At 43.5% G+C, this 25,187-nt stretch overlaps 1 protein-coding gene across 1 annotated transcript in view; it reads right to left on the bottom strand.

Annotated features, from left to right (window-relative positions):
* USP13 (ubiquitin specific peptidase 13) overlaps positions 1–25,187 on the bottom strand; it is a 130,617-nt gene that overhangs the window by 66,568 nt on the left and 38,862 nt on the right. The window contains exon 4 of the mRNA XM_029075988.1: positions 7,897–8,018. Coding sequence (XP_028931821.1) covers positions 7,897–8,018 — 122 coding nt within the window. The remainder of the gene's footprint in view (positions 1–7,896; positions 8,019–25,187) is intronic.

Here is a 25,187-nt window from a genome sequence, read left to right as displayed (position 1 = left end):
CAATATATACAACTGATTGGTTGGAAGATTTAGTCTACACTTCTCTGGGTGGTGGTTTAGCCAGAGTGTAGCAGTAGGTGGGGGAAACGGCCGCAAAATCAATTAAAAATGTATCATTCTTGGCCAGAGCCCTGATTTATTGGAAATGAAACCACTACAAGCTATGGAATCACCATTTCAAGGTTTGGTGATTCTACAGCAAAAGGCAAGGGCATTTTCACCACTGGAAAGTGTGCTCTATCTATCCAACAGCAGCCACAAGATTTCCCCTACACTGCCATAATTCCTTCCTGATCTCCTGGTCCTCATTTGGTAAGATGGCAGGAGGAAGAAGGAGAATATGGGCAAGGGCCTGAATGCTTAGTTCAAAGAGGTTTCAGTGACTACAAGGCCATAGCAATTAAAGGAATCCTAAAGCCAAGTCACCCTTCATTTTATCAGCGTGTGGTAGGATGTGCTGATTATTTTTCTTCCTTTCTTCCTGTGTTCCCTATCCTTTATTGCTAGCTTTGTAGTCAAAGAAGATGCCACTGATGATAAAATTTACCGACAAGTGCAGGTGTAACTGAAAAGGCCAATGTGGGATCCAGGACATTTGTCACAATCCCCTTTTAGACTGTGAGCCCGTTGTTGAGAAGAGATTGTCTCTATCTGTTGCCCAATTGTACATTCCAAGCGCTTAGTATAGTGGTCTGCACACAGTAAGCGCTCAATAAATATGACTGAATGAATGAATGAATGTGGGGAAGGGATTGTCTCTGTTGCCTAATTGTACATTCCAAGTGCTTAGTACAGTGCTCTGCACACAGTAAGCGCTCAATAAATATGACTGAATGAATGAATGTAAAAAAGGCCACCCTTTAGTGGGTTGTTCTATTCAGTAAAACCTGCCACTCTTTTCTCTCTCTTCCTTCTTTGTTTAATGGCATTTGTTAAGTGCTTACTATGTCCCAGGCACTGTACTAAGCACTGAAGTAGATACAAGCTAATCGGGTTGGTCTTGGTCCCTGTCCCACATGGGGCTGACAGTCTTAATTCCCATTTAACAGATGAGATAACTGAAGCACAGAGAAGTTAAGTGGCTTGGATGAGATTCACAGAGCAGCCAAGTGGCAGAGCCACTCCCAGACTCGTGCTCTTTCCGCTAAGCCGTGCTGGTTCCTGTCTTCCATTCTTTATGAAGCTTTTGTGAGAAAAGAGCCATTTTTTCATGCTATCAATATGCCACACTGGTTTATCCTTATCAACTGACTCCCAGTTTTCAGCTATAAGCACTATCTGACATTCTGTGCTTTTACTGTATTGAAATATTTCCTCTGCCCTCTTTGTTTTCAGTTTCCCAGTGTCAGCCCTCCTTAGATCAGTGGTTTGGTTTATAGAAGCAGCATGTCCTGGTGGAAAGAGCATGGGCCTGGGAGTCAGAGGACATGGGTTGAAATCCTGGATACGTCACTTGACTGTCGTGTGACCTTGGGCAAGTCACTTCAATTCTCAGTGCCCCAGTTTCTTCATCTGCAAAATGGAGATTCAATAGCTGTTCTTACTCCTACTTAGACTGTGAGCCCCATGTTGGACCTGATTATCTTGTAGCTATCCCAGCACTTAGTACAGTGCTTGACGTATCATAAGTTTTTTAAAAATACCATAATTATTATATCACTCATTCTGCTTACATGTCCCACCCGGGAGAGCCATGTTAAGGTGGGAATAGCTTCTGTAGTAGGAGACTAACTATGTCTCTTAGGATATAAACCTAAATCCAAGACCACATTTCACACATCTAACTATTTGGCACGAGGTCTGGTACCTTATGAACATCGAACAACAACAACAGCTGAACGAGTGAAGGAAAACCCTAAGCTTTAATAAGCTGATGATGGGTTTTCATTCCAACAGGGGTAAGTCATAGTTCCAATTCTCAGAGCAGAGTAAATCACTAAATTCTCCACTCTGTGACGTAGCGAGAAGCACATGAAGCAATGTCACCTAGTGGGGAAAGCACAGGCTTGGGAGTCCTAATCCCAGCTCTGCGACCTTGGGCAAGTCACTTAACTTTACTGGATCTCAGTTTCCTTCTCTGTAAAATGGGGAATCAATATCTGTATCCCCTTACTTTTTTATGGTATTTGTTAAGTACTTATTGTGTCCCAGTCACTGTACTAAGCACCGGGGAAGATACAAGTTAATCAGGTTGGATCCAGACCCTGTCCCATGTAAGGCTCACAGTCTTAATCCCCCTTTTACAGATGAGGTAACTGAAGCACAGAGAAGTGATGTGACTTGCCCAAGATCACACAGCAGACAAGTGGCAGAGCTGGTAATAGAACCCAGGTCCTTCTGACTCTCAGGCCTGTGTTCTATCCACTAGGCTACACTGCTTCTCTACTGTAAACCCCATGAGGGAAAGGGACTGTGTCCCATCTGATTCTCTTGTCAATACCTTAGCACTTAGTACAGAGCTTGACGCAATAAGTGCTCAACAAATGCCACCATTATTATTACTCTAGCCATGTCTTCTTGACCTTGGTTGACCCAGAACAGCATCTTTCTCAGGGTGATGGAACCCCAAGGAGCCTACTCCCACTCCCACTCCACCCTGAGCCCCTTCAATGCTGAAGACTGAGGCAGAGCCCTCAAAATGCCATTAGACTGTAGAAGTTCATCGCTAGGAATTCCTTCATCATCATTTCCTGACTGTCCACAATATTTTAGGCACTTTTTTCAACCATTAAGGCACAATATCGACCATTAAGGACCCACCTTACAAAACATTTTTAAGGAATTTCATTCTACTTTCCACTTTAGGAATGTCATTCTACTTTAACTTTAGGAATCCTAAAATCTGATTAATCCTAATCCTCCCCAATCTCGCCAACTGCCTCAGGCACTGTGGACCACCCCCTCCTCCCCAAAACACTGCCTAACCGACACTGACTGCTCTTGATTCTCCTGCCATCTCCCTGGCTGTTTCTTTAAGTCCCTTTTGCCTGCTCTTTTTCTGCCTCCCGCTCCTCAAAGGTCCATTCTGGGTTGCCTTTCTCCACCTACACCCACTCCCTTGGAGAACGCATTCATTCCCATGCCTTCAACTTTTATCTCCAAATGGATGATTCCCAAATTTCTCTCTCCACCCTGACCCCTCTCTTTCTCTTGAGTCCTCATTTCCTCCTGCCTTCGGGACATCTCTACTTAGATGTCTCACTGACACCCTAAACTTAACTTGGGTGGGAACTCCTTATCTTCCCACCCAAACCCTGTCCTCTCCCAAACTTTCCCATTACCGCAGGTAGCACCACCATCCTTCCTGTCACACAAACCCATAACCTTGGTGTTGTCCTCGACTCATCACTCTCATTTAAACTACATATCAAATCTAATACCAAATTTTGTCAGTTCTACCTTCACAACACTGCTAGAATGCTCTTTCTCACCATCCAAACTGCTACCACAGTCATTGAAGCACTTATCAAAACCTCTGTGACTACTGCATCAGCTTCTTTGCTGACCTCCCTGACTCCTGTCCCTGCCTTCTCCAGTCCACACTTCCCTCTACTGCTCATATAATTTTTTTTAATCTGTTCAATCCATATCTTCCTAATTCTCAAACACCTCCAACGATTTTCCATCCTTCTCTGCTTCAAAGAACTCCTCACCTTCAGCTTTAAGGCATTCAATCAGTGTCCCCCTTCTTCCTTACTTTGCTGCTCTCCTACTACAACCCAACCTGCATATTTTGTTCCTCTAACACCAAAATACTCTCTACCTGAATCTTGTCTGTCCCACCACTGACCCCTTGCCCACATCCTCCCTCTGGCGTGGAACTCCTTCCTCATTGATATTTGACAGATCACTACTCTCTCCGAGGTTGAGCATATATATCCTCCAAGAGGCCTTTCCTAATTAAGCCCTCATTTCTTCTGTTTGCCCTATCTTTGATGACACTGTGCTTTCAGATTAGACTGTAAGCCCGTCAATGGGCAGGGACTGTCTCTATCTGTTGCCAAATTGTACATTCCAAGTGCTTAGTACAGTGCTTTGCACATAGTAAGTGCTCAATAAATACTATTTAATTGAATTTCAGATCTGTAACCCTTAAGCATTGACATTCATCTCACCCTCATTCCCACAGCACTTAAGTACATATCCTTACACTCTGCCATTTTCCCTTTCCGTAATTTATTTTAATTTCTGATCCCTCTGTAGGCCTTAAGCTCCTTGTAGGCAGGAAATGTGTCTACCAGCTCTGTTGATTCTGCTTTCCCAAGCACTTCATACAGTGTCCTGCGCAAAGTAAGCACTCATTAAGTGCTACTGATTGATTAATCCTACCAACTGCTCAAGTAGGGAGATCTTGGCCCTGGTGATATTTATATTTTAATGTAGTGGTTTGGAAAAAGCTAGAGCCTAAGTAGTCTCCAACACTTTGGTATAAAACTAATATAATAATAATAATAATAACAGTGCCAAGCAATGTTCTAAACACTGGGGTAGATACAAAGTTAATCAGGTTGGACACAGTCCCTGTCCCACATGGGGTCCACCCTCTTTGATGGAGACTGTGAGCCCCAAGTGGGACAGGGACTGTGTCCAACCCGATTTTCTTGTACCTTGAGCTTGGCACATAGTAGGCGCTTAACAAATACTGCAATTATTATTATTATTATTATTATTAATCCCCATTTTACAGGTGAGGCTACTGAGGCACAGAGAAGTTGAATGACTTGCCCAAGGTCACAGAGCAGATGAGTGGCAGAGCCGGGTCCTTCTGAATCCCAGGCCCATGCTCTATCCACTAAGCCATGCTGCTTCTAAATGTGTATCCTCAGGAAAATTAATCCTGACGTTTCTCATCTATTTGTCTTCAATTCAGCAAAAACACACTGAGTCGCTGGATTTTCCCCTCCACATCCCCGTCCACCCTTGTGTTACCCTGCAGCAGGTGGCCTCTACAGCACCCGCAACTTACTGCATTTGTAAGCTGTTGGAGGGGCTGATTCCATGACTACCACACAAGAGTCCAGAGAATCTTCCACTACTCATCCTGCTAATTTCCTCCCAAGCCCTGCCCTTTCCTTGGACTACATGACCTGAGAGGCATGCTGGCAGGATCAAGCCAGGCGGGACCCCTCGTCATGGATCAGAGCCAGAGAATTCTCTCTCACTCCTCTCCTCCATCTCCTTCCTCCCCTCTCACTTGCACTAGGACTTAGCTTAGTCTTGTGCTAAGACTCTAAGCTTCTTGTGGGCAATGGTTGTGTCTAATTCTAGTCTTCTAAACAGGAAGTATAATGTTCTGCACACAGATCTCAATCAGTGTTATTGATTGATTGCTGATAAAGCACGGGCCTAGGAGTTAAAAGGTCATGGGTTCTAATCCAGCTCCCACGACCTGTCTGCTGTATGACCCTGGGAAAGTCACTTCACTTCTCTGTGCCTCAGTTACCTCACCTGTAAAAGGGGATCGAGACTGTGAGCCCCATGTGGGAAAGGAACTGTGTCCAACCTATTTGTTTGTAACCACCCCAGTGCTTAGTACAGTGTATGGCACATAGTAAATACTTAACAAATACCATAATTGTTATTACTATTGACTGAGCTGACCACCCGCTCCAGAATCAATCAATGGAATTTATTGAGAGCACTGTAATAAGCAAGTGGGAGAAGAGAAATAGAGTTTAGCTCCTCAGCTCCTCAGCACCTACAGAGGAAAAATAATTGATCTGATTTTATTGAGTTAGTCTACAGTTTTTAATCTTTGAAGTAGGAAGTTGCTTTAAGCTAAGCCAACTCCAAAAGTAAATGTTGGTTTGAGTCCAACTTTGCAATTCCTAATAGGAAATTCCTTTACTTCTAAAATCAGCTCCTCTGTAAATTCATACCTGAGTGTTATTGAAAAGAGTGCTCATAAAAGAAAAAAAAATCTTGAACATTCATTTCTAAAATGGTAAAGTGTACCAGAATGTGTGTTTTCACTATGAAGGCAGAATTGGAGAATATTCTTCTGGCAATGCACATCTGCCTGAATTGGGCAAATGGTGTTAGAAGAAATGTCTGCACATGACATCCAACAAAGTGAGTACAACAACAGGAATTTTACTTCACATGGGGTTCTGCAAGAATGCAAGGCCCATGGTATAAGCTGGGAATGTACAAAGGAATGACATAAATAATAGTAATAATAATAATTGTAGTATTTTTTAAGAATTTACTACAGCAAACAAGTGACAAAGCCAGAATTAGAACCCATGTCCTTCTGACTTCCAGACCTGTGCTCTATCCACTAGGCCATGCTGCTTCTAAAAAGCACTTGAGGAACCAATTTGCCCTTCCGACATGGGGTTTGAAGCTACCCAGAGAAAGCTGTTCAGAATTTTGGACTAGGCTAGGTATTTTACTTTTTAAATCTGCCACCTCTTTGCCTCCCCATACTTCTTCCAGATCATAAATTGTATCTTTATACCGCCAGAACATAGTACATGCTTTGCAAAGAAACCATTCAACATATACAATACATACAATTTAAATAATTTTCTATCCACGAGGAGAAAAGGGAGAGGAAAAGGAAAGCCAGAAAGCCCTAGAAATATCTAATACTAGAATCAACTTTAGTTCAAACTCCCCAAACTGTGGGCTTTACTTTATCCAATAGCTACCCATATAATGATCCTGGACCTTCTCCCAAAAACCCAGACCTCACAAAGTCGGGACTCTCATAGGGCTAGCCAGTCCTCGGGATCCCAGCATGGTGTTGGGATCAATTTATGGGAAGAGGCAATCTGTTTGCTTCAAGGTTTAAGTATCAATCAAGCTTGTTGTGGAAAAGTCATTTATCTCTCATAATAATAATTGTGGTGTTGGTTAAGTGCTTTCTACGTGCCAAGCATTGTACTAACTGCAACCTACTACTACATCGACCTCCACACTCACCTCCCTGCCTTCTGTCTCTCCCCTCTCCAGTCCACACTTCACTCTGCTGCCCAGATCATTTTTCTGAAAACCCATTTGATCCATACTCACCCACCACTGCATCAAACACAAACTCCTTGCAATCAGCTTTAAGGACTCATACAGCTCTTTCCCTCCTACCTAACCTTGTAGAACTCCTACTACAACCCAGTGGAGGCACTCCACTCCCCAAATCTACTCTCTGAACTTTGATCTCAACTATCTCACCATTGACCACTTGCCCACATCCTCTCTCGGGCCTCTACCTCTTCAATATTTGACAATCCATCACTCTCCTCATCTCCAAATCCCTCCTAAAATTACATCTCCTCCATCCAAAAGACTTTCCTTAGTTAAGTTCTCCTACTCGCCTTCCCCTCTGTATCGACTATGCGCTTAGCTGGTGTACACCTTGAACACTCTGATATTTACCCCAGCCCCACAGCATTTCTGTAAGCAACCTGATTTACTATTTCCCCTATTCATAATTTATTTTAATATACATTGCTGTAGAATGTAACTTCTTGTAGGTAGGGATTGGGTCTATCAACCGTTTTTTATTGTACTTTCCCAAGTACTTCGTACAGCGCTCTGATCATCGTAAGCACTCAATAAATATGATTAAATGAAAGTAAGTGCTCAATAAATGTGCTGACTGATGGATTGATGCTAAGTGCAAGAGTAGATACAAGACAGCCAAATCACAATCTAAGTAGAAGGGGGAACAGATAATGACTCTCCATTTGACAGAGGAGGAAACTGAGGTCCAGAAAAGTTACGTGACTTGCCCAAGATCACACAGCAGGCAAGTCGCAGGGTTGGGAATAGAACCAACATCCTCCAACTCCCAGGAGGATACATACACGTAATCCTGTAACTCATCTTTCAAAAAATGAATTTCAAATGTAACAGTCATGTGCATCTATCTAGCCACAGCACACACACACTGACCAGGGCAGGTAATTCCTCTATATTTGGCAAGGCAATTTCATAGTGATCTGGAAATATGACAAGTTTGGCTTCATCTTCATATTCATAATCATCACTGCTTAAATCACCATTTGTTTCTAGATCTGGAAAAAAAGAGCATTAGACAACGATGAATGACAATCCATAAAAGAACAAATGGTAGAGACATGGTAATTAACTTAAAAGAAACTTCATTAATGTCTGTCTCCCCTTCTAGACTGAAAGCTCTGTTATTCTGTACTCTTCTAAGTGCTTAGTACAGTGCTCTGCACACAGTAAGTGTTAAGTATATATGATTAATTGAGACTTTTTTTAACGTGGACCGTTTTCCGTCATAAAGTTTCTCCTGCTTCACCCCATGAGAATATACAGAAATAAAAAGAAAATTCAGTCTTAGTTGTGAAGGTTGACAATCTCGGAGAAACTAACACACTGAAAAGCTATAAATAAATACGCTCACAAACGGAAAATGTCGTTAGTATGACTTGCAGGGTCATTTTGCTTTAGGTTTCCTAAGGATCTGACTCCAAGGTTATGAAGACACTTTAGAGACCCCGTTAAGCAAATGAAAGAGAACACCTCAAAACAACTGCAGACCCATTCTTCTTACATTACAGATGGAACTTTAGTTGGAAAGATGATCATCTCTGCTCTTCTCTGGCCTGTTATTTGCTTATCAAATCAGTCTTTCCCCTTAGCAAATTTCTGGCAGAGAATGAGAAAGCACTTGATCATGGAGAGTCTAGGCAGGTAACGCAAGAACTTTCAACCGCAGACCATGGCAGCATTCCAGAGTGTGTTTGTATATTTTCATACTAGCTACTGTGGTGATATAGTACACTATCCAACCCTTCCCCAATTTCACAGATTCCATATTCCATAATGGCCTGGACTGGAAGTCTAAAGACCTGGATTCTGCCACCGATTGCTGATGGTTACCCTTGGGCAAAGCGCTTCACCTTCTCTTTAAGTATCTGCATCTTCAGCAGTAAAATAGAACCTTCCCAACCTGACCAGGATGCCCTGAAAAGCAAGATGGTGTCTATAAAGCACTTCGAAGTTCCTGGAGAAATAATATGTAAAGTCATGACTTCTGTTCCCTTGTGTTTTAGTCCTAGGATTTTAGCAGTTCTCCATTTTCCATCTGCCTCATCCCTCTGCCTTCAACTGCACACTTTTCAGTCCTCCTCAGTTCAGTTTTCTTCCTCTCATTCCCCGACTCCTTGTTATTCTAATCTCTCCAAGTCTTTTTTAAGGTTTCTCTCTGTCCTTTTCCTTCTTTTGTCTCAAAAGCAATGTGGCCTAGTGGAAAGAACACAGGCCTGGGAGTCAGGTACCTGGGTTCTTGTCTGCTGTGTGACCCTGGACAAATCACTTATCTTCTCTACACCTCAGTTTACTCACCTGTAAATTGAGAATCAAATACCTGTTCTCCTTTCTACTGCTGTAATCCCCATGTGGGACAAGGATTGCGTCTGACCCGATTATGTCATATCTACCACAGCTCTTAGTGTATAGTAGAGCTTAACAAACACCAATTATTTTGTTATTTTCCTCCTCATTCTCTCTCGGAGATGCCTTTCCCCTTTTTTCTCTTCATTCTGTTGTCCATCTTCTCTCTCAATCCACTTATTTTCATTCATTTTCCTCTCAATCTATATTTTTTCATGGAACCTGTTAAAAGCTTACTATGTGCCAGGCTCTCCACAGAGTACTGGGGTAGATACAAGCTAATTGCATTAGACACAGTCCCTGTTCCACACAGGGCTCCCAGTCTTCCTCCCCATTTTACAGATGAGGTAACTGAGGCACAGAATAATTTAAGTGACTAACCCGAGGTCAGAGAGGAGAGGAGTAGTGGACCCTGGATTAGAACCCAGGTCCTCAGACTCCTAGGTCCATGTTCCTTCCACTAAGCCATGCTGATTCTCAATTTCCCACCCATTGCTCCCACTTCTCTCTCCAGGGATTTTAATTTCTCAGGTCCCACTTCTGACCTTAGGGTATGTTGAAGAACAGCCCTCTGAAGTCCATCCCAACTTTGTCAATAACACTCAAGCTTCTTTGACTCCACTCCCTCTTAAAAAGATCTCATTTATTTATTTATATCTATGTCTGTCTCCCCATTTAGACTGCGAGCTCCTTGTGGGCTGACAACGTGTCTCCCAAATCTGTTGTTCTGTCCTCTCCCAAGAGCTGCAGCGTATGATAAACGCCACTGATTGACCATTGAGTCTCCACAAGCAGTACACAGGCAGTAGACTACACGCCTCAAACCAGTCCCTCCCCTGTCTGTACCTAATCTGTAAGCATTTAGTATAGTGTTCAGCACACAGTAAGTACTTAATAATTACAACTGGATGAATGAATGAGGTTCCAGATTATAGCATCTTAAAATGATCTGGATTGGATCCACACTGACAGAGAGTTCATGTCAAAGTGTCCTATGCATCAGTGATACCACATAAGTTCTTTCACTCATCCAATAATATTTATTGAGCGCTTACCAGTGCAGAACACTGTACTAAGCGCTTGGGAGAGTACAATACAGCGATAGACACATTCCCTGCCCACAGGTTGCCACTATGGCTGCTCCAAGTTGCCCACAGCTGTTCTTGACCAAAACTGGAAGCTGCAAAGGCATGAGAAGAACATCGAAATCCAACTGATTGGGTTTGACTTTGTACCCTCTGAATATATGTGTTCCATGGGCTCAGAAACCAGACGACCTTAGGGCTGAGTTTGGCCAGGTAGGACTCAAATACACAGTTCTGGACTGGTGAAAGAATGGCTTTTAAATAAGGAGACTGGTTTGGGAAAAGAAAGAATGACCCAAAAGGAAGAAATCTTCATTATTTAGCGGTAAATTTAAGTACCTAGAAACCAATTCTTATGAAAATGTTTCTATCTGCCCTATAGTTTCAAGGGAACCTTTAAAAGAGTAAATGATGACCTCTTCAATTTTTTGTACTCTATGGACAAATCTTAGAAAAAGATTTTCAAATCAACCTATGAATGGTTTTCCTCCTCCTTCAGAAAAATACATAATATCACACTTGATATGTTAAAAATAAGGTTTAGCTAATCTTTTTGGTCTAATGTCTTAACTTTAAGTTCTTTCTGCTTCTCCATTCTAATAACTAGGGGTTAATAAATTTATTGATGGTATTTATTGAGCACCTACTGTGAGCAAAGCACTGTTCTAAGCACTTGGGAGAGTACAATACAATAGAGTTGGTCTACGTGATTTATGCCCACAAAGAACTTAGAGACTAGAGAGGGATACAACAAAATAAATAATAAAAATGGGACATGACAGAGTATAAGAAAATGTACACAAGTTCTGTGGTACTAGGATGGGGTGAATTCCAAAATCTTTAAGGAGTACACACCCAAGTTCATAGGCTAAGCAGAGCAGAGGCTGAAAGAGGGGAAATGAGGGTTTAGTCAGGGAAGACTCCATGGAGATGTGATTTTAGTAGAACTTTAAAGAGAGTGGTAATCTGTTGGCTACAGAGATGGAGTGAATTGCAGGCCAGATGGAGGAAATGGGAAATGGGTCAGTGAAGCACAATGAGTAAGTTGATGTTAGAGGAGCAAAAAGTTTGTGGGCTGGGGGGCAGTGGAGCTCAACAACGTAAAGTAGAAAGGAGAGGACCTTAACGCCGATGGTAAGGAGTTTCTGTTTAATGCAGAGGTGGATGGGTATCCATCAGAAGATTTGGGGGAGTGGGGAGTGGTGGATTGTTGTTTTCTTTTTTTAAAAAAAATCCAGGAAGCAGAGTTTAAGTTATGCTGGAGAAGGGAGTCCCAGGAGGCAGGGAGGTCCGCAAAGGAGGCTGATTCAGGAGTCAAGGCAGGATATCATAAGTGCTGGGATCAGCATGGTAGCAATTTGCATGGAAAAAAAAGGCAAATTCTAGAGATGTTGTGAATGTAGAATAATAATAATAATGGTATTTAAGTGCTTACTGTGTACCAAACACTTTTCTAAGTGTTGGGGTAGATAAAGGTAATCAGATTGTCCCAGATGGGGCTCACAGTCTTAATTCCCATTTTCCAGATGAGGTAACTGAGGCACAGAGAAGTTGAGTGGCTTGCCCAAGGTCCCACAGCAGATAAGTGGTGGAGCTGGGATCAGAATCCATTTCCTCTGACTCTCAGGCCCGTGCTCTTTCCACTAAGCCACCCAACTTCTTTACCAACAGGATTTGGTTATTATAAGCTCAGTGTGGGCAGGGAACATGTCTAACAACTCTGTTATACTGTACTCTCCCAAGCTCCTAGGACAGTGTTCTGCACACAATAAGCACTCGATAAATATGATTGATTGGCTGATTACAAACTGAATATGCAGGTTGAATGAGAGATAAATTGAGGATGATGTCAAGATTACAGTTCTGTGAGACAGTTAAGGCAGAGAAGATTACACCGAAGATCAATATTAGGAAGACTTGCTATGAAGAGCCTGGATAAAGTCATGAAATGTGCTGATGTAACAATTGCCAGAAAAATACAAATTTTCAATTCTAGGTGTTTCCAGTGACAAGATATAGATTCGAAAACTGGACGGTGAAATTACAAGATAGAAAGAACATCGACTCTTTCGAAATGTGGTTTTGGAGAAGGCTTTTGTCAATACCATGGACTACCTGAAAAACAAAGAAATGAATTTTGGAGCAAATTAAGTCAAAGTGGTCTTTGGAAGGCCACAGCAACGATAACGGAAGAGCCGTTAGCAAGATTACGGATTATGGCAGAAGACACGACGTTCTGAAAAAAATATATCGACAGAGTCACTATGAATTGGAAATGACTCGATGGCATTTGATAACAATAATAATAATAATAACTGAAGCAGAGAAGTTAAGTGACTTGCCCAAGGTAACACACCAGACAAGTGGCAGTGCCGGGACTAAAATTCACGTCTTCTGTTAGACTACCAGAACAACGGCAGACGGAGGTGTAGCATTCTGCGAGAGGTGTGTCCATGGTGTCGCTATGGGTTGGAGACGACTCGTCAACACAAGACAAGACTCCCAAGCCCAGGCTCTTTTCACGAAGCCACGCTGTTTCTTTTTGTTTTAGGATTTGCCACAAGAGAGAATGGAAAAAGAGGAGTTCATGTGGAGAAATTATCATGCATCAAACTCTCAGTTATCCTAATAGAAAAGAACAAGGAACTTCATTTTCAGACTGGCGGAACATTTCTTACCCCACCACTGGGACAAGTTGCAGTGACCTAATGAATGCTAGGCTCTACATTTTCTGCTAGGCTTGGGCCCAGACCCTTTCTCCTCCCAGGTCTCCTCAGGGAAAACCAGGATGGTCCCCTCAGAAGGGGCTTCCTTTAGCACATATGCCTGGATGAAACTTGAGGGGGGCCCAGTGCGGGGGTAGACACTAGGGACGGGATGAGCTATGGGGTATTACATTGGGGGGCCCTAAATGGACTGATTCTGATTTGTCCTCGGGCCTGATCCCTGAGGTAATAATAATAATGAAAATAGTGATATTTGTTAAACACTATGTGCCAGGCACTGTAATAATAATAATGATGGCTTACATTAAGTGCTTACTATGTGCCAAGCACTGTACTAAGTGTTGTGTGGATTCATGCAAATTGGGTTGGGCACAGTCCCTGTCCCACAGGGTACTCACAGTTTAAATCCCCATTTTACAGATGAGGTAACTGAGGCATAGCGAAGTTAAGTGACTTGTCCAAGGTCCCACAGTAGACAACTGGAGGAGCCAGGAATAGAACTCAGGTCCTATCGACTCCCAGGCCCACGCTTTACACGCTATGCCACACTACTTCCCACTGTACCAAGCACTGGGATAGAAACAAGATAATCAGATCAAACATGGACTCTGTCCCACATGGGACTTACAGCTGAAGTAGAAGGGAGAATGGGAATTTCATCTCCTTTTTGCAGCTGAAGAAACTGAGGTTTAGAAAATGACTTGACCAAGGTCACCCAGCAAGCGAGCAGAGGAGTCAGAATTAGAACTCATGTCCTCTGATTCCCAGGTCTGTGTTCTTTCTGCCAGGCCTTGCTGCTTCTGTGACTTAGTGGGGATAGTGGGCGGGGCATCCTGCCCTAAACATCTTCCCTTCCCTCCACTCTGTCCTGAAAAGTCTCCTTTCCCTCCCAATTAACCATAAATTCAGAGTTTGGTTAATGAATACATCTGTTTATTGTTATAGTGTACTCTCGCAAGTGCTTAGTAGCGTGCTCTGCACACAGTAGCGCTCAAAAAATTTGATTGAATGAATGAATGAACGAAAAGGCCACGTACAGACAACAGTTTTTGCACTCTGACCTGTTTCATCCAGATCTGGAACATCAGCTGACTGAAACTGACTTTTCAAGGACCTGCAGCCTAAATTGAACTCAAACCAGTGACCTAGAGGAAGGATCCATTCTCTCACCCTCCCGCCTGCCAGCCCACTGAAAACTAGCCCAGCCCAACAGACGTCCATTCAAAACACCACACACGGCCTGGCATGTGTCACCCTCAATGTGTTGAAGACGTGTTGAGCTTGAATTATCTAACTGTCTTAACAAAATGCCTTCCCTTTTCAGTACCCCTAGGCAAAGTCACCTCAAAATTTGCATGCTATTCTGGTTAAGGCAACATGTATTTAAAGGAAGGGAAAAAGCACACTTGGTTCAGCCATAAACAAAAGATGTCACGTGTGACTAGAGGAATCCCTAACCCTTCAGAAAAATGTAAAACCCTCAGGAGGCAGATTGCTTAGCTGTTTATGTGGCAACTGATGACTCAGGCCACAGGTGCTGAGGGGGAAGGAAATGGGGACAAATTACTCTCCCCTACCATCTACTACTGACACTGGGTGCTGTCAATCAATCAGTCAATCTGTGGTTTTATTGAGGGCTTACTGTGTGCAAAGCTTTGTTCTAAGTGCTTGGGAAGGTACAATATAAAAACTGGTGGACACAATCTCTGTCAGTATAGACCTTACAGCCTAGACGGGGACACGGACATTAATATGTTACGTATGCCAGGATACATTTATAAGGAGAGATATTCACAGTGTAAGAATTTTTCATTGTAAAAAGGAAATCAGATAAATGGTTAAAACAGAAAGCCAAAAGTTGCCCATCTTTTTGACTTTATCCAAGTTCCTTCAGTCATCTTTCATTAAAAGTGCTAACACAATGGAATTCAAATCAATTTTCCTTCTTGGGGGGAAAAAGTTCAAACTGAGTAAAATTACATAATTTTTTAACCCTAGTAGATTTTAATTATCCATGTTGTACTTAGCTCTTGTTAAAAGAGAAAATTAAGTTGCTGATTGCATCTCTTACTGCAGATGGAGTGCTGCATTTCATGATATGTGGAGGAGCCTCTATTGGCCTTGGAAAGCTGGATCCCCCTTCACCTGGCTCTGGCTGGGGGAAAGACGGGGACAGGGAGGAAGCCAAGGGGTGGGGAGAGGACCCATCCATCTCAGGGACCCAAAAGAGAGTCCAGAAGAAAGGGATAATAATAATTATGTTGGTATTTGTTAAGCGCTTACTATGTGCCGAGCACTGTTCTAAGCACTGGGGTAGACACAAGGGAATCAGGTTGTCCCATGTGGGGCTCACAGTCTTAATCCCCATTTTACAGATGGGGTAACTGAGGCACCAAGAAGTTAAGTGACTTGCCCACAGTCACACAGCTGACAAGTGGCCGAGCCAGGATTCGAACCCATGACCTCTGACTCCAAAGCCCATGCTCTTTCCACTGAGCCACACTGCTTCCCCAAGCGGGAGCCTTATTAAGAGTTCAAATCCTCCAAGAGGCCTTCCCAGACTGAGCATTCAATTCCTTTTCTCCCACTCCCTTCTGCAACACCCTCGCACTTGAATTTGCTCCTTTTATTCATTCCTACCTTGGCCCCACAGCACATCTGTGCATAACTGTAATATAGTTATTTACATTCATGTCTGCCTGCCCCTCTAGACTGTAAGCTTATTGTGGGCAGGGAACTTGTCTGCCAACTCTGTTTTATTTTATTATTAATAATAATAATAATAATAATAGTATTTGTTAAGCGCTTACTATGTGCCTGGCACTGTACTAAGCACTGGGGTGGATATAAGCAAATTGGGTTGGACACAGTCCCTGTCCCATCTGGGGCTCACAGTCTCAATCCCTATTTTACAGATGAGGTAACTGAGGCACAGAGGAAGTGAAGTGACTTGCCCAAGGTCACGCACCAGACAAGTGGCGGAGCCAGGATTAAAACCCATGACCTTCTAACTTCCAGGCCCAAGCTCTATCCACTATAACATGCTGCTTCTCACTACTTGTACTCTCCCAACTGCCTAGTATAATGCTCTATAAATAGGATTGATTTATGGATTGTTCTAGAGAATTAATATTTACTCTTTCATTCAATCGTATTTATTGGGAGCTTATTGTTGTAGAGCACTGTATTACATGCTTGGGATGTACAAATACAACAATAAACAGACACATTCCCTGCCCACAATGAGCTTACAGTCTGGGGGTAGGGGGGAGATGGACATTAATATAAATAAATTAAAGATATGTAGGTAAGTGCTGTGGGGTTGGGAAGGGGGAAGAGCAAAGAGAGCAAGTCAGGGTAATGCAGAAGGGAGTGGGAAAAAAGAAAAGGGGGACTAAGTCAGGGAGGCCTCTTGGAGGAGATGTGCCTTTAATAAGGCTTTGAAGTGGGGGAGAGTAATTGTCGGATTTGAGGAGGGAGGACCTCAGTACAATACTTAGTACAGTGCTCTGCACACAGCAAACACTCAATAAATACAACTGACTGACTGACAGTTGTCCCATCTGTAAAATAGGTGAATATTCAGCAAACAACTGGCTAATCAGGGGCCTATCACCGGCTGTAAACTCATTGTGGGCAGGGAATGTGTCAGTTTATTGTTATATTGTACCCTCCCAAGCTCTTAGTACAGAGTTTTTCACACAGTAAGAGCTTAATAAATATGATGGATTGAATGAATGACTGCTTAAGTTGTCTCCCTGACCACAGCAGAGCCAGTGAAAAAGGGATCTTCCTATTGACTGGCAGTGGAAGGGAGAGAAGTCTATCCTCGGAGTGAGCTCCACAATGCCAATGATTCAGGGACAAAGGCATTAAATTTAGTATGTGTCTGAAATGCACATTTTGTACTCACCCCAGGGCTTAGCAAAGAGTAAATGTTGTTATTATTATTATTATTATAGTATTTGTTAAGCACTTACTATGTGCCAAGCATTGTTCTAAGTACCAAGTTAGATATAAGGTAATCAGGTTGTCCCACTTGGGGCTCACAGTTTTAATCCCCATTTTACAGATGAGGGAACTGAGGCATAGAGAAGGTAAGTGGCTTGCCCAAGCTCACACAGCAGACAGGTGGAAGAGCTGGGATTAGAACTAATGTCATCTGACTCCCAAGCCCATGCTCTTTCCACTAAGCCACATTGCTTCCCCAGTGTTCAATAAATACCTTAACCTATTGAAACAGATATTGCCACTGTTCTTGTCTGTCTGTCTCCCCCGATTAGACTGTGAGCCTGTCAAACGGCAAGGACTGTATCTGTTGCCGACTTGTTCATTCCAAGCGCTTAGTACAGTGCTCTGCACATAGTAAGCGCTCAATAAATACTATTGAATGAATGAATGAATGAATTTTGTTGGTGAGGGACAGGAGGAGAGGAGAGCGGCAGAAAGAGGGGCAAGGAAAAGGATGAGCACTCCACAAGGAGAGACCTTAGGACAAGAGGCAGTCGGGTGGATTTATTCCCAATTTCATCAAGCCGAGGACACGGTGGTGCCGCCCTAAAGACGAACAGTGCCTGGCTGCTAGTTGACAAGAAACAGCAGCTGAGAGGGCAGGGGGTGACCTGGCCCCTGTAAACTAACACGCTGGAGGGAGAAGGAAGGGAGGAATGCCTGACTGGGAATGCCCAGATCAGATTTAGGTGAGTTATGGCCAGCTGAAAACAGTAACAACAGTGATATTATTAGACACCTGACTAGGCCCTGTGGAGTTTGTTTTTATACCCGTGAGTATGTGTGGCTCAACCTTTTAAAGAAATATGCCAATATCCATGGGGATTTCAAAACTCCTAGTGAAGTCTTTCCCACTATAAACATCCCCGATTAGAACAACCTTAAACAATTTCTCCTCCTTCCACACACTATTATTGAATCCACTCCTAATGCCTGATTACCTCTCCAGGAGGAAGTCAAGCCCTGTGAAATGGATAAGAACTCTTTCAGCTCATTTTGGGCAGGGAACCTATCTTTTAATTCTGTTGGACTGTACTCTCCCAAATGTTTAGCACAGTGCTTTACACATAGTAAACACTCAATAATTGATTGACTGTGGCAATTATTACTAAGTGCTTAATAAATACCATAATTATTATATTATTATATATGCCTGCCTACTTCTTTTGTCTTGTTGTCCGTCTCCCCCTTCTAGACTGTGAGCCCATTGTTGGGTAGGGATTGTCTCTATCTGTTGCTGAATTGTACTTTCTAAGCGCTCAGGGCTTAGAACAGTGCTTGGCACATAGTAAGCACTTAACAAATACCATTATTACTATTAGTGCAGTGTTCTGCACACAGTAAGCGCTCAATAAATACGATTGATTAAATGAATGAATAGGGATCAAAGCAGTAAGCTAAGTGCTGGAAGAGAGAGAAGATATTCACATCGAACACAGCCTTTGTCACACAGAGGGCTCACAATCCATAAGAGGAGGAATAATGAGAAACAGCATGGCCTAGAGGAAAGAGTAAGGGCCAGGGAGCCTGGAGACCTGAGTTCTAATTCTGGCTCCTTCACTGGCTTACTGTGTGACCTTGAGCAAGTCACTGAACTTCTCTGCACCTCAGTTTCCTCACCTGCAAAGTGGGATTAAATACCTGTTCTCCCTTCCCCTTAGAATGAGAGCCCGTGTGGGACAAGGACTGTATCTGACCTATGATCCTGTATGTACCCCAGCACCAATGAGGGGGATCATTTCACCGAAACGTTTCTTTGGAGGGGAAAAAAAGATCCCTTAATTTAATAAAGTCAAATAATTTACTGAATCCCGATTGACTTTCACTTCCCTAATTGTGCTGATGTTTGTCCCTTTCTAACTCATGTTAAGCAACAATGTGTTAGGTAAAATTAATTAATTTTGAATTCTGGTACTTGGACAGGAACACAATAATATGGTAACTACTGGATTATTAAGAATATAGCTGGGTAAAAATTTTAGTCTTGAATTGTAATGCAACCAGCTTGTTTTCAGGGGGAAAAAAGGAAAAAGTTTGGGAAAATATTTTTATTCACCTTAGATAAGGCTAAATACTTTTCAAGATAAGTTTTTTTTTAAAGCAGCCTATATTGGGAGGCAATCCTTCAGATAACCAAGTTCTCCTTGAGTGTAATTAGATCCCTTTGACATGAACATTCCTTCCTCTTTCACGTCACAGATACCATTTAAGAGACTGCTCCAGTAAGAGGGGCTTATGAACCCATGTTATCTCCACTGTTCAATTCAAATAAATCCATTAGTTCCCTTTGGAAAGTGGGAGACAATAGGTTTTAAAATTCTCAAATGAAAACAGTGTCCCTGATGTCTTTCTTAATAACAATAATAATAATAATGTTGGTATTTGTTAAGCGCTTACTATGTGCCAAGCACTGTTCTAAGCGCTGGGGTAGATCCAGGGCAATCAGGTTGTCCCACGTGAGGCTCACAGTCTTAATCCCCATTTCACAACTGAGGTAGCTGAGGCCCAGAGAAGTGAAGTGACTTGCCCAAAGTCACACAGCTGACAGGTGGCCGAGCCGGTATTAGAACCCATGACTTCTGACTCCTAAACCCGTGCTCTTTCCACTGAACCACACTGCTTATAGGGCTGGCATGGTTGTCATCGTAATGGTACTTATTAAGTGCCTAATAAGTGCACTGTACTAAATCCTTGGGAAAGCACAACAGAAGGATTAGACACCTCTCTTTTTAACTGGCCTATTATCATTGTAATAATAATGATGGTATTTGTTAAGCGCTTACTAAGTGCTAAACGCTAGGGTAGATACAAGGTAATCAGGTTTGTACCACATAGGGCTCACAGACTTAATCCCCATTTTACGGTTGAAGTAACTGAGGCAGAGAAAAATGAAGTGACTTGCCCAAAGTCACAGAGCTGACAAGTGGCAGGGGCAGGATTAGAACCCATGACCTGTGACTCCCAAACCCATGCTCTTTCCACTAAGCCATGCTAACTAAAGATTTTGAATTGTAGAATTGTACTAGTCAGAAATCTTTGATCCAACAGTAGTTCCCAGTTCCTTCCCAACCAAAACTAAGACCTGAATCAGCAGTGACCAGATTTAGCTGAGTCTGAGTGGGCTTGGAGAAAGAACCGGGAAGGAGAGGGATTCAGGGCATGTGTGGTTTCTCTTGTCTGCTAGAACTTGGGAAGAACTCTTCAAAGACATGGTTCTTCAATGTGGAAGCTCTAGCCACTCTAGCACACCTTCCCTCAATCAATCAACTGTATTTATTGAGCACTTACTGTGTGCAGAACACTACACTGACCACTTGGTAGAGTAGAATTTAACAGAGTTGATAAATACATTCCTTGCCCCAAAGGAGCTTAGAGTCTAGAAGGGAAGACTAGACTTTTCTTTGGAAGGGGGAAAAAAAATCCCTTAATTTAATAAAGTCAAATAAGTTATTGAATTCTGATTTGACTTTCACTTTCCTAATTGTGTTGATGTTAAAATAAATTAAATTACGGATGTGTACTTAAGTGCTGTGAGGCTGAAGGTGGGGTGAATAAGGGGTGCAAATCCAAGTTTAAGGGCGATACAGAATGGAGAGGGAGTAGAGGAAATGGAGGCTTAGTCAGGAAAGGCCTCTTAGAGGAGATGTGCCCTCAAGGCTTTAAAGGTGGGGAGAGGGATTGTTGGTTATGAGGAGGAGGGCATCCCAGGACAGAGGCAGGATGTGGGCAAGAGGTCGGCGGCGAGATAGACCAGATCGAGGTATAGTGAGTAGGTTGGAATTAGAGGAGTGATGTGTGCATCTGGGTTGTAGCAGGAAATCAGAGAGGTAAGGTGGGGTGGGGGTGGGGAGGGAACCCACGCTCACATCCACCCTAGCCGGGCACAGAAGTACCTAGGATAGATAGGAGGGAAGAAGCCAAATCTGACCTGAATCAGGAGGGACTTTTTTTTTGGCAGGAAGGGAAGGGAGGGAGGGAGACAATCTGATGCAGTTCACAATTACAGGAGCTGTCAACTGATGAGTCCAGGTCGTGGAAGATTTTTTTTTTCTTCCCCAGGTGACTCGCATTCAATATCTCTAGAAGGAGGTGAATAAATTTCTACTTTTCCCATTTCACACCACTAGCTGTCAACTGTGTTCTGCCACTGCGTGGGTCACGGCAATTTTGACTTCCTGACAAACCCAGGTTTTGGGGAGATCCATTTTGATGCTCAGCCTGACTGGTTCACGTGTAGGCCGGCCTACTCTGCACCCCCACATTCCTGTCTCCTATCCGTCCAAAGATCTTCAAAAGTTCCATTACCCAGCACCCACGAGGACCCCCTACCCTCATGTCCCTTAACGACTTTTCTTTGTGTGGACACTCCAGCCCACTGCCATCCCCTGGGATCCTGGTCACCTTGGGCTTGGTGTAACCTGGTGATCAGAATTGGTCCCATCCAGTGTGGCTTCTTTATTTTTAACCGTCCACACCCACTTCACCCACTCTCTGGATGGCAGCTCCTGCCTCCTAAACTGCCAAAGTGGTGGGGACAGGGTGGGAATGGGATGGGGAGGGGACCAACTCCATTCTTCCCACCATCCCACCATTGCTGGTCAGCTCGGATTTGGGTGGTTCTGGAGACAGGGACTGCAAAAGTCAGGGGACAGATAGAGGCAGAATGTTTCAAAAAGTTACACCAGGTGAGGCCGGATCCCAGTGCAAGGCTGATTATTATTAATAATAATAATATTTGTTAGTCACTTACTATGTTCCAGGCACCGTATACTGGGGTGGATACAAGCAAATCGGGTTGGATACAGTCCCTGCCCCACGTGGGGTTCACAGTCTCAATCCCCATTTTACAGATGAGGTAACTGAGGCCCAGAGAAGTTAAGTGACTTGTCCAAGGTCACACAACATATAAATGGCAGAGCCAGGATTAGAACCTATGACCTTCTGACGCACAGGCCCGTGCTCCATCCACTAGGCCATGCTGATTCTTGGCTGGGAGGGGCACAGGGGCATGAGGGTGAGGAAATGGGGGTTTACCTAACAGTTGTCGGGCATCAGAATCTAGGTTTGTTGGGAAGTCAGAAACCATCACCCTGTTGCACAACCATCAAATTATATCCTCTTATTTGCTTCTCCTATCCCCTCCTGCCTCAGTCTTAATTCATTCTTGAGAGCTTTATCTGGATGAGCCCCTCCAGCACCGACAGAGAAGTGTTTCTAATTGACAGGCCCGGAGTGAGTGCAGCTCTTTGGTTTCAAAAAATGAGAGTTGGAATGTTGTTAGAACTCACAATGGAAATAAATGCCGCCGCTGCCACTGATATTAGAAAACCTGTAACATGATATGACAGCAAAAAGACGTAGTGACTGTGCTGGGAGTCCCAAGGAACTGGGCTCAAAAACACGTTCAGTCAATGTCTCATGCTCTACACACAGTAAGCGCTCAATAAATACGGTTGAATGAAGTGAATGAATGAAAATGTCTCTCCACTCCTCAAAAACCTTCAGTGGTTGCCCATCCACTTCCACATCGAACGGAAACTTCTTATCATCGGCTTTAAGGCACTCAATCAGCTCTCTCCCTCCTTACCTCGCTGATCTCCTACTGTAACCTAAGCCACACATTCCTCTCTTTTAACACCAGCCTATTCCTCTGTTCCTTCCCAGGGAAACAGTATGGTGCAGTGAATAGAGCACAGGCCTGTGCGTCAGAAGGTTATGGGTTCTAATCCTAGATCTGCCATTTATCTGTTGTGTGCCATTGGGCAAGTCACTTCTCTGTGCCTGAGTTACCTCATCCGTAAAATGGGGATTGGGACTGTGAGCCTCACGTGGGGTAGGGACTGTGTCCAACACGATTTGCTCATAGCGACCCCAGCACTTAGTACAGTTCCTGGCACATAGTAAGCGCTTAACAAATACCACAATTATTATTATTGATCTCACCTACCCTTCCACGGACTTCTTGCCCACATTTTCCCCCGGGCCTGGAACTTTCTCCCTCTTCATATCCATATATATTTATATATATATATATATATATATATATATATATATATAAATGCCTGTCTCCCCCTCTAGATTGTAAGCTTGTTGTGGGCAAGGAATATATCTGTCATACTGCAGTCCCCTCAGCACTTAGTACAGTGCTTTGCCCACAGTAAACGCTCAATAAATACAAATGACTGACTGTAGACTGAAAGCTCTCCGTGGGCAGGGATCACATCCTACCAACTCTGTTGAACAGCACCTTCCCAAATGGTTAGTACAGTGCTATGCACATAGAAAGCCCTCAATAAAAACCATCCTACAGACTTTCCCATCACTTTGGACCGCACCATCATCTTCCCTGTCTCACAAGCCCATAACTGGGGCATTATCCTTGACTCACCTCTCTCATTCAACCCACATAATCAGTCTGTCACCAAATCCTGTAGGTTCACCTTCACCACATTGCTAAAATATGTCCTTCTCTCTCTATCCAAAATGCTACCATTGATCTAAGCATTTACCAGACACTGGTCCCCATCACCTCACTCCCACCCAACCCTCCTCCACCCATCACCCCATCCCCTCCCCATGCACCCTGCCCCCCAGCCTCTGCCAACTGTGGCCTGTGGAACCCCCACTGCATCACAGGAAAGCCCCCCTTCCTCCTTGACCTGTTTCTGATCCAGTCACTGCTCCTCCTCACCATCACTGAAACCTGGTTTGCCCCAGATGACATCTTTTTCACTGTAAATAAAGTGACTTGCCCACAGTCACACAGCCAACAAGTGGCAGAGCTGGGATTCGAACTCATGAGCCCTGACTCCAAAGCCCGTGCTCTTTCCACTGAGCCACGCTGCTTCTCCTTCTTCCTTCTCACTCCCCAGTGCCACTTTTGCATCATTCCACCTTCCCCATCCCTCTCTTTCCCTTTCTTGAAAGCCCATGTCATTCACCTCTACCACCCACTCCAGTTATTACTCATGGTCATTACCACCCCCAGGCCTCACTTCCAACTTTCTATACCATTTTGATCCCCTTCTCACCCTCTTTCTTCCTCCATCCTTACATTGATCCTTGGGGACTTCAATTTCCATGTAGATGTTCCTGATGATCCTTCTGCTGCTTTCTATCACTCCTCAACTTCACTGACCTCCTGCTCCACCCTACCTACGAACTCCCGTTACTAGCTATGGTCATTTATGACCCCTGGGCCTAGCATCCAACTTTTTCTCACATTCTTTCTCTTTCCCCACCCCTACATTGATCCTTGGGGACCTCAATATTTATATGGATGTTCCTGATGACTCTTCCGCCGCCCACTTTCTATCACTCCGCAATTCCACTGACCTCCTGCTCCACACCACCTCACCCACTCACCAACTTGGACACAAACTCGATTTCATAATCTCTAGTCACTGTACAATCTCTACCCTCACCAACTCTGAAATTCCTTTATCAGACCACAACTTCCTCACTTGCTCTCTCTCCCACACACACCCTCTCCCCAAATCAATCAGCCATGCTTATTAAGTGCTTACTGTGTTTAAAGCACTATACTATACATTTGGAATAGTACACAGAAGCAGCATGGCTGAGAAGCAGCATGGCTTAGTGGAAAGAGCATGGGCTTGGGAGTCAGAGGACGCTCGTTCTAATCCCGGCTCCACCTCTTGTCTGCTGTATGACTTTGGGCAAGTCATTTAACTTCTCTGGGCCTCAGTTACCTCTCAGCTGTAAAATGGGGATTAAGTTTGTGAGCCCCATGTGGGACATCCTGATTACTCTGTATCTACCCCAGCACTTAGAACAGTGCTTGGCACATAGTAAGCTCTTAAGTACCACAATTATTATTATTATTATTATTATTACAGTATAACAGAGTTCACAGACCTGTTCCCTGCCCATAAGAAGCTTACAGTTTAGATCTGTCCTGTTCCCCCCAAGAGACCTCTGATCTTTTGTCTCACACCAATTTTCTCAAGTCATCATGCCCCATTAAATTTCCATGCCC

Source organism: Ornithorhynchus anatinus, chromosome 1, assembly GCF_004115215.2.
Source record: "Ornithorhynchus anatinus isolate Pmale09 chromosome 1, mOrnAna1.pri.v4, whole genome shotgun sequence".
Classification (NCBI taxonomy): domain Eukaryota; kingdom Metazoa; phylum Chordata; class Mammalia; order Monotremata; family Ornithorhynchidae; genus Ornithorhynchus; species Ornithorhynchus anatinus.
This window is presented reverse-complemented; position numbering and strand designations above follow the sequence as displayed.